Raw genomic sequence first — 10916 nt, forward strand, 5'->3', positions numbered from 1 at the left:
TCCACAGTATTATTAACCTAAAGTTATTAATAAAAAGATAAGTTTGTTCACATGTAACCTAAAACCCTCTTACGTACCACACCCAGAGCAGAGATACTCAAAGTGTGGCCTGTGGATTAGTGCGAGTCTCCTTGTTAGTCATTATCAGTCCACAATAAGGGCATAAATTGGAAGTACTCATTTAGAAACATTTATAGCAATTTGATAGCCACTGATATCTTTCAATCTAATATTTAAAAATTGGGACTTGTATTTTCCATGTCTTTCACATTTTATTTTTCTAGTAAGTCTTCTTTATTGTGTTTTAGCAAGATATTGGTCAACAGATTAGAAATTAGGGGAGAAAAAAACAACTCCAAACTGGTCCTTTACCAGAGTTAGTTTAAGACACACTAGCCTAGAGTATGAGAGAATTTTCTAAGGTCCTTCCAGAATGATGACCCAGCGGCAGAGCAAGAGCCTCAGTGTTCATTCATACCCAATCGGGCATCCTATGGTAGGAAGCAGATTAAGGACATCTTCAAAGATTCTCAACAATAAAGGTACTTGAGAGAGGATGGGGAACCAGGAAATTCTGTCAAATGGAACTTCTCTTCTAAGCATTTTAGTTAATAATTTTTTTTTTCTGCTGTAATTCTAAGAAATTAGGTCCTCATCACCTTTGGGGAGAAAAACAACTGTGTACTAAGGAAAAATGCATACAAAATCCTTGTAAGATGCAGATAGATCTTGAGAGAGGTAGAGAACATGTGGGAGACATATCTCATGTGTGAAAGGAGTTTGTTATTATCTGTCTGTGGAGACACAGTGGCATGGGAGGTTAAAAATTCTCAACTCTGAGGTCGGGTGCAGTGGCTCATGCCTGTAATCCTAGCACTCTGGGAGGCCCTCGGGTGGATCGCTCAAGGTCAGGAGTTCAAAACCAGCCTGAGCAAGAGCCAGACCTCGTCTCTACTAAAAATAGAAATAAATTAGCCAGACAACTACAAATATATAGAAAAAATGAGCCAGGCATGGTGGCACATGCCTGTAGTTCCAGCTACCCAGGAGGCTGAGGCAGTAGGATCACTTGAGCCCAGGAGTTTGAGGTTGCTGTAAGCTAGGCTGATGCCATGGCACTCTAGCCTGGGCAACAGAGTGAGACTCTGTCTCAAAAAAAAAAAAAGATTCTCAACTCTGGAGTCAAACACACTTTGGTTCGAGGCCTGGTTTGTATTTAGTGTGTGCCCTTGGGCAAATTATTTAACCTTTCATAATTTCAGTGTACAATCAGCCCTCCATATCCATGGGTTCTACACTTTAACTCATAGATTAAACCAACCATGGATCAAAAATATTTGAAAAAAATTGATGGCTATATCTAAACTAAATGTATACAGACGTTTTTTCTTGTCGTTATTCCCTAAACAATATAGTATAGGCCAGGCATAGTGCCTCACTCCTGTAATCCTAGCACTCTGGGAGGCTGAGGCAGGAGGATTGCTCAAGGTCAGGAGTTCAAACCCAGCCAGAGCAAGAGCGAGACCCTGTCTCTACTAAAAATAGAAAGAAATTAATTGCCCAACAAAAAATATATAGAAAAAATGAGCCAGGCATGGTGGCGCATGCCTGTAGTCCCAGCTACTCGGGAGGCTGAGGCAGAAGGATTGCTTGAGCCCAGGAGTTTAAGGTTGCTGTGAGCTAGGCTGACGCCATGGCACTCTACCCTGGGCAAAGAGTGAGACTCTGTATCAAAAAAAATAAAAATAAATAAATAAATAAATAAAAAAAAATATATATATATATAGTATAACAACTATTTACATGGCATTGACATTGTATTAGGTATTGCAAGTAATCTAGAGATGATTTAAAGTATACGGGAAGGCCAGATGTGGTGGCTCATGCCTGTAATCCTGGCACTCTGGGAGGCCAAGGTGAGCGGATCGTTTGAGCTCAGGAGTTCGAGACCAGCCTGAGTAAGAGTGAGACTTTGTCTCTACTAAAAAAATAGAAATATTACAAATAAAATATAAAGTATACGAAAAGATGCACATAGGTTACATGCAAATATTATGCCATTTTATAACAGGGACTTGAGCATCCTTGGATTTTGGTAGCCATGAGAGGTGCTAGAACCAATTCCCCACAGATATCAAGAAATGACTGTACTTACCTGTCATAGCAGATAATCTCCAAAAGGGTGACGAACAATTCCTCCTTTCCCAGCAGGTACATGCTGCCTTTCACATCAACAGGTGAAGTCTATTTCCCTGCCCTTGAATCTGGGCTGGCCTTATGACTTGCTTTGACCACTGAATGCAGCAAAAGTGACATTCTGGAAATTCCAAGCCCAGGCCTTAAGAGAAGTGGCAACTTCTGCTTCCTCACTCTTGAAGCAAAGCTGTCAGTTAGGAAGTCCAGGAGAGATTCCCTGTGATTAGGCACCTCGACAATTAGAGGCCTCCTTGGACATCTCAAGCCCAAATGACCTCCCAGCTGACTGTAGTAGCATGAGTGACTCCAGCTGACCCCAACGGGAGCCTAAGTAACCCCCAGAATTGTGAGAAATAAGAAGTTTTAGAGTAGTCTGTTACGCAGTGATAGATAACCGAAACATCTCTAAAATGAGGATAAGCTGGACATGGTGGTGTGCACCTGTAGTCCCAGCTACTCAGGAGGCTGAGGCAGCAGGATCGCTGGAGCCCAGGAGTTCAAGGCTGCAGTGAGCTATGATGACACCACTGCAGCCTGGATAACAGAGTGAGGCCCTGCCTCTAAATAAATAAATAAACAAACAAACAAACAAACAAACAAACAAATAAATAAAATGAGAATAAAAACAGTATAAAAGGAGCTTGTGAGAAATAAAGAAAAATAATGTGCAACAAGTACTTACACTGGTGCTTGGCATGTAAGTGCTCAACAATTAGCAGCCGCTACTATCTGAGCAGCCCAAGTGAACACGGGGACAGTCTATCACCGCAGATGGCTGTGGCAGGTTACACTGAAAGGTCCAGAGGGCTTTGCAGGCCCTGAGGAGCGAGGGTGCGTAAGAGGTAAAAAGGCAAGTTTTTAGGTGGAAAGCATGTCTTGGACTTGAAGGATGGAGTGTGTAGAATGATGGCTTCTAAACATGAAGACTCACCATGGACTTTCGGGTGACCACACGTGTATATGCCCCAAAGGGTGAAGACTGCCATGGCAGGAGCCTCAAGGTCTGCATCGCTGCAGACCAGTGCTTGGGAGGCGAGCTGCAGACCAGTGCTTGGGAGGCGAGGGGGATGAGGAATGATAGCTGATCATTCTAAAACTGATCGTGGCGATGGCTGCACCACTCTGAATATACCAAAAACCATTGAATTGGGCACTTTCAAGGGGTGAAATGTATCATATATGAATTTCATTTCAATAAAGCTGTTATTATACAAACTCAGAGGGTGGGGATTAAGAGACTGAGACGACAAAGGAGCAAGAAGCATTCCGAAGTGTTGTCTGGAGGTTACAAGGCCCCAGCCTATTTGGCGTTGAGAGGAAAAGCTGGTATTTTTAGATGGTGAATGAACCTAGCACTAGCCAGAAGCTGTGAACCCTGGGGACAGACCCTGACATTCCCAGGGATCTTGGACATTTCGCATGACTGCTGTTCCTCAAACACATTGTACATGTGCGGCTTACTCGTACCCGCTTTCCTTTCACTTAATGACAACCTGAACTCTGCTAATCACAAGGCTTTTAAAAAGAGAAAAAAGTTCCTAGGCAAGAGGAAAACAAATGCTCCTTAATAGAAAGGCACATCAGGGCTTGCATTCAGACTGACCTCAGCGGCAGATGAGAAGGATCCAGAGGCCTACTCTTCCCCAGAGCCTCAGTGGACAAGACAGCAGACTCCACGTTCAAGGGTGGCTACCACAGATGCTAAGTAGACAGTGAGAAATCCCTTCCTAAAGGCAGCTGCCCTCAACTATCACCTCTTGCTGCTTCTGGTGGAATTCCTTGCAAAACAAGCTGGAGGGCAAGGCCATAGGAAGTTTTCAAATCCTGGAACTGCTGCCAGAGCCAACTCAGCACATTGACAGCCCCCCAAAACCAGGTAATATCGTATCACCAAGCGACATATCTCATTCAATCCTCCCAACAAGGCCCACCAAGACATCCCCCAGAAATCCCATCTTTGGCCTGCCCAAATCCACCCTGTGAATCCTTCTGTTGTATTAGTCAATCAGTTTAACGACTACAGAAGACAGGATATTCTTTTAAAAAACTAGCCATTGCAGAAGAGGGGGCACCTGAAAGAGAGGAAAACATCCTTTAATATTGGAGACGAAGAAGGGTTAGAAATGATAGACTTTGAGTAGTTGTTTCACCAGGCTCAGCACATCAGAAGAGAAACTGGTGATGGTCAGAAAGACTTTCAGCAGTTTGTCCTGAAGGTCCTGCTAAGTCCAAGTCCTACACTGCCATCAGTAAACAAAGCCAGGAGCCTCAAACCACATACAACTGTGTAGGAAGCTGGAGGTCCTTCCCACTGCCAAAGGGCCTCTAGAAGTCAATATGCACATGCAAACTCAGTCTGTTCTTTCCAAGCAGCTTTGAGATTAAAATGTTCAAGAATTATTTTAAAGGCAACTTTGAAACAGGATGAAGAACTCTTGTTTTCTTGGGGACATAACTCTCAGCCTTTGCTTCTTGGCCCCACCCTACTTTGAACCTCTGGAAGAGGTTCTCCTGCTTCAGGGCACAGGATGGAAGACATGCAGGTTGAAGGACAGGAGGGAATGCCACCTTACCTCAAAGTAATTCCCTCCTTCCTAGGGAACAGTGGGCAAATGAGTTCAACTCAGTAAGACGATCATTTACCTGCAGAATGCACTGGAAAACTGAGCAGGCCTTAGAAAACATGCTTTGCAGTTCCATTATCTCAAACTTCTCCCTACCAATACACTTCTTTAATCCAACTCATCAGTATTATAGCTGCTCCAGCATAATGCAATTGGGAAACACTGACTACAGACCTGTGCACAAAAACTCTGAGGAAGGCTGCGAGGTAGCACTGAGGGAGGCACCTAGAACCTGGACCCAGGCTGGCCCTCAAGCTAATGCTCCAATAGAGGAGGTGCACGCAGCTTATAATGGCTAACTAGCTGGAACACTCAACTGTGTGACAGGCACTGCTTTACAGATATCAATTCCTTCATCTTCAAGATATATCTCCCGGTGTTGTTCCTAAGTCCAATTTAAAGGTGAGAAAACTGAAGCTCAGAGATGTCAAATAACTTCCCCAAAGTGACACAGTAAGAAGGGGAGAGCTCACATTCATATTCAGGCAGTATGGACCTCAACCTATTCAGCTTTAGTGACAGCGACAGCCATCAGCACAGAGTCTGGCATTGAGCACCTGATGAGCATGTACCTAGAAGCACTGGAAGGTTAATGTAACATGGGCAGAATAAGAAGAGTGCTTTGCTGGAGGTACTGCAGGAACAGACAGGAAGAAGTGCATGAATTCTGACAGAGAGCCTAGAGGAAGTGAGTCCCTGAAGGGAAAAAGGGAGGAGGGGGCATTTCAGGCTGAGGGGGACACAGGACCTGTGTGATAATGATGCAGTCTGACATGACAGTTGAGATCTGGTGACTCTACATGCTGGCTAAAGGCATGTAAGCAGAGCAAAATAATAGGCATTTGTGCATTTGTTATATTGTGCATGCAACACAAGGACTAATAGAACAGTACATTTGGTAATTTCCATCCCTGGGGTAATTAAAAGGAAAGAAAGAAGGCATCTCTTGTGGGTAATGGGAACATGTACAGGATTTCAATATCAGAAGAACTTGTTGCTAGAGGAAACCACCAGAGGCATTCCCTTTCCCTCTTCTGCAACAGCTCCCACGAAAACCACTGGCCAATTCATATTCCCCAACTGTGCCAATTCCCCAACTGTGCATATTTCCCAACAATGAAAATGTTGGAGAGCCTAAACATCTCGGGCCTTTCTGTCTTTTGCAGCCTGCACAGCACTCAGCGTAAGCTTATGAACAACAGCTGACCTTCTAGAATTGCAGTCCCCAACCCCCAGGCCACAGGCTGTACCAATCAGTAGCCTGCTAGGAAATGGGCCGCCCACCATGGCCTGAGCTCTGCACCACACTCCCTCCCCCCACGACACCCGCCCCCAGTCCATGGAAAGATTGTCTTCCATGAAACCAGTCCCTGGTGCCAAAATGTTGGGGACTGCTGCTCTAGAAAAGCAGGTTAATTCTCTAGAAATACATCCCAAATGATAAAGCCTTGGATGACCAAGAATGATCAGTATCCAGGACAGATTATGATAAAACCTCAAGAACCATGATTTTTCTGAGGATGACATTATTTACGTAAGTTAGGCACCTAAATTGAACGCTCCAATTTCACTATACCAACCTTAATGCACATAGAAGTTTAATGCTTTAAACCTTCACACAACATGTCTTTCCATATTTCCAATTTCAAATATAGAAAAATAGTTTTAACCTAATTCATTAAATGATTCTACAATAGTTTCCCAACAGAACTTAATAAGAATCGCCCCCATTAAGTTCCTTCAAACACATTAAAATCCCAGATAAACTGAAGATCCAACCATACAGCCCCTCCCCACCTCTCAGTACAAAAAAAAAATATCTAAATAACCTGTCATTAAAATTCTCAACCAAATAAAAATGCAAACTTAACCTCCCCTTTCCAATATTTTATTCTACAAGCTCCCCTTTGCCAGGGAGAGCTGGTTGTGCTGGGTGGGTTCTGGGTTCTTCCCTAGCAGATGCAGCGTGAATTTCTAAAGCAAAAAGGATGAAAACAGAAGTGCGCATTCAAAAAGGTAGCTATATCACTACCCTGTGATATTTATTAAATTCTGCCTCTAACAAAAAGCATAATGGAAAACACAAACTGGAAACGATTTAAGCCATCCCTTCCTGCTATGAATGATGCAATTGAAGGTGCAATCAGGAAATTGTTTCCCCAATAAAAAGCATGTTTTAAGTGACTAAAAAACATTTCCCTTGATTTCTTTCCTTTTCTTGCTCCACCTTCCACCATAGTGAAGAAATACTCGATATCTTCACTATGTAATAATTCATCGAATCACATACTTAAGATTTGTGTGTTTTTTATATGCATCTTAGACTGCAGCAAAAAAAAAAATGTTTTAAAAATAGCTTGCATTATTAACGAAAAAAAAAGGTGTTGCTAGGAAAAACAGCATGAAATCGGTTTCAACGTTGCTTACACCCCCGCATTACCTGCAACCACTTTACAGAACGTTAGCACTAGAAGATGCAAGACCTTGTCTAAAATCCTGCGAATGTCCTCATAATCTCCCGTTTCTAGGCAGCCAGTACAGGGACCAGCCCTCCATGGCTCCCGGCAACTGCAGCCTGGCAGGCTTGGAGACTCCTTTGCCGCGCTGCCATGTGAGGGGGCCAGGCCAGACACTTGGGCAGCGTACCCAAGACCTCAAGGAGCCCATACGGGCGGCAGGAGCGCCCGGCTGCCCAGGCGATGCGCCCTATGCCCCTGTCACTGGGTGACAAGCCAGTTTTGCTACCTGGGGATGTCAAGAAGTGCGAAGCTGGGCCACCTTCGCCACAGGCTACAGCTGCCTCTTGAGCGCGTTTCCCAAGACGCAGAGAGGGCGTGCGCAGAGGCCAGGGAGATCCCCAGGAGCAGGCTTGGTCCACCCCAGTGTCCCCCACGCCGGCTGCTCTTCGAGTACAGGGACCGGACCTCCAGACCCCCCTCAGGCACTTCCATTCCAAACACACTTGTCACCCACCCTAAGCCACCCCCAGGCGCACCTACTCACCCAGATCACCCCGGGAAGGGACCCCACCACCGGCACGGCTAGGGGCGCGGTCCCCGGATCCCGCACCCAGTTGGCCCGGGGTGGGGTTAAAGGCATTTATCCAAGCTTTGCGTCGCTCCCCCGCCCCCGCTCCCAACGCTGGAGGACCACTGCCCTTCGCGGCCCGCCCCGCCCCCCGGGGGGCCGAAACCCTGACGCACCCGCTGCGCTCTGGGGTCCCTACCTGGAGACCGGTGGTTGGGTGGCGAGGTCCGCACCGCGCCCGGTTCGGCCATCTTCCCAGGAAGAGGGGTGCCCCGCGCAGCCCCCTCCGCCCGGGATCCCGCCCCGAAGCCGCCGCTGCGCTCCATCGGGATGCGCCGGCCGCACAGGCGCACTGCCTGGCCCGCGGCGCAGCACCGGGACCCGCGCGCGCCCGCATGCGCACGCGTCCTCACACAGCGCGCGCAGACCGTGCACGTGCGATGTGCGCTCCGGTTCCCACGCAGCGCGCGTACACTGTGCACTTGCGGTGTGCGCACGGGCTCTCACGCAGTGCGCGCACATAACGTGCCCATGCAATGTGCACTACCGTCCTCCCTGCGCGCGCACGGGCACGCGTCCTTACACACTGCGGTACATACGCAGCGCACACACACAAGGCATGCGCACACATACAGCGTGCACACAGTTCTTCATACTATGCTTACACGCAGCATGCACACAACATGCACACCTGGCGTAAACGCACCTCCCCACACAGTGCGCGCACACACCCAGAGCGTGTATAGATGTAGGGTGCAGTTTCTCACACAGCGTGCACACACATCCTCACACAATGTGTGAACACAGTTTACACCACGTGCACACACGTCCTCACACGGATGGCACACTGGGCGTCCATACGCACTCCGCGCTGCAGCCTTGGAAACAGTTCCTGGCTAGGACTTCGGCTGGGCGACATTTGGGCCAGTGCCAGACGCTGGAGGAGCCTTTTCTCAAGCACGGTTAGGTTCCAGTTCTCAAGGTGCACGAGTGGCCTGCGCTTAGTAACCACTCTCCGCCCACCTCACCCCAGGCAGGCTTGGGGTCACCCAGGGTGGGACTCTAGCAGGCCATCCAGGTCCATCTTCAAGGAAAGGCAGGGGCAAGCTGTAGGCTGTCCTTGGCTTCCAACCACACCCCACTCCCTAGCCAATTCCTCTTCTCCTCCAGGGTAAATAATGTGCACTTCAGAAATCTCTGCGATGAGGACCTCTCTGAGAAGAAACAAGAAACTGCTATAAACATGTTGCCTAGGGAGTAGGGGTCAGGGAAGGGTGTGTATGTTGGAGGGTGGTGGATTCTTTCCACTGGACGTCCTTTTATGTCTGCCATATGCATGTATTATCTTTTCAAAAATACTGAAAAAGACATCTTTGCACCTGCTAAAGCCTCCAGGTGTTTACCCAGGCTTAGCCTGCCAAGTGATAGCCCATCCCGGTCTAGCCCCAGGCTGCACGTTTTTCTCTTGGACGGTGACTAGCCTGGAGGTTTTATTCCTACCCTCGGTGAAAGAGGAATGCTCGATTAAAAATGGGCCGGGCGCGGTGGCTCACGCCTGTAATCCTAGCACTCTGGGAGGCCGAGGTGGGCGGATTGCTCCAGATCAGGAGTTCGAAACCAGCCTGAGCAAGAGCGAGACCCGTCTCTACTATAAATAGAAAGAAATTAATTGGCCAACTAATATATATAGAAAAAAAATTAGCCGGGCATGGTGGCTCATGCCTGTAGTCCCAGCTACTTAGGAGACTGAGGCAGTGGGATTGCTTGAGCCCAGGAGTCTGAGGTTGCTGTGAGCTAGGCTGACGCCAGGGCACTCACTCTAGCCTGGGCAACAAAGCGAGACTCTGTCTCAAAAAAAAAAAAAATGAAGCTGAAGAATGGTACAAGTTTTCTTTCTGGGATGAAAATGTTCTAGAATTAAGTATATTGTGGTGATGGTTGCATAACTCTAAGTATACTAAAAATCACTGAATTGTACATTTTCTTTTATTTTTGAGTCAGAGTCTCACTTTGTTGCCCCAGTTAGAGTGCCATGGTGTTAGCCTAGCTCACAGCAACCTCAAACTCCTGAGCTCAAGCTATCCTCCTGCCTCAGCCTCCCAAGTATCTGGGACTACAGGCATGCGCCACCATGCCCAGCTAATTTTTTTTCTATATATTTTTATTTTTTAGTTGGCCAATTAATTTCTTTCTATTTTTAGTAGAGACGGGGTCTTGCTCTTGCTTCAGGCTGGTTTCGAACTCCTGACCTCAAGCAATCCTCCCGCCTCGGCCTCCCAGAGTGCTAGGATTACAGGTGTGAGCCACCACACCCGGCCTGAATTGTACATTTTAAATGGGTGAATTTTATGTTCTGTAAATTATATCTAAAAAAAGAAAGCAAAAAAAAAAAAAAAGCTAAAACCCTCAGGAACCAGCATTCAGACTCTTGGCAGAAAGCTTTGAAACAGTCCCGTTGTGGAACAAAAATGTTTCTGTGATGAACGTGTTCCCTGATGTGTCCAAAGGTGTGCCAGGAGTAGGATGCCAGAAAGGGAGTTTAGATGCAAACAAGCAGCAAAGTGGGCACGTTGGGGCTGGTGCCCTGAGCTGTAATGAAAGCTGCTTCTAGCCCATTGACATAGAGCCAAGTTAATAAGAGCATGGGGGTTCTCACTCCCCCCACTTTCTCTTAGGGCCCTTTGGTGTGAGTTTAATTCATCCAACTCTTGAGCCCATGGCCTGCTGAAGACATCTGTGTGTAGTAGCATCCCTTGTACTTCTATTCTTTCTCCTTTTACTTTTTGTTCTCACTCCCATTCCTCCCTAGTCATAGACATTTCCTCTGACATTTTTTGTAGCTCTAATTTTGAAACATTGTAGTGTTGTGAAGATATGCGTGCATTTTAAATTTATATAAATATTGCACTATAGCTATCATTCTATTTGTTTTTCCTGGCTTGGAATTGTTTTCAAGATCTATGCATTGCAGCTGTATACAAATCTATCAAAAATGATTAGCCATTCAATCCGGTTTACCCCTCTGTAAATTGCCTGTTCAGTCTTGTCCATCTTTCCATCGGGCTAATC

The 10916-nt window shown here is 46.7% G+C and overlaps 1 protein-coding gene across 1 annotated transcript in view; it reads right to left on the reverse strand.

Moving 5' to 3' along the window:
* The window catches only part of MAP7D2 (MAP7 domain containing 2), a 108394-nt gene extending 100160 nt beyond the window's left edge, over positions 1-8234 (reverse strand). The window contains exon 1 of the mRNA XM_012784641.2: positions 8047-8234. Coding sequence (XP_012640095.2) covers positions 8047-8173 — 127 coding nt within the window. The 5' untranslated portion in view covers positions 8174-8234. The remainder of the gene's footprint in view (positions 1-8046) is intronic.
* Positions 8235-10916: the final 2682 nt, after the last annotated feature.

Source organism: Microcebus murinus, chromosome X, assembly GCF_040939455.1.
Source record: "Microcebus murinus isolate Inina chromosome X, M.murinus_Inina_mat1.0, whole genome shotgun sequence".
NCBI classification, from domain to species: Eukaryota; Metazoa; Chordata; class Mammalia; order Primates; family Cheirogaleidae; genus Microcebus; species Microcebus murinus.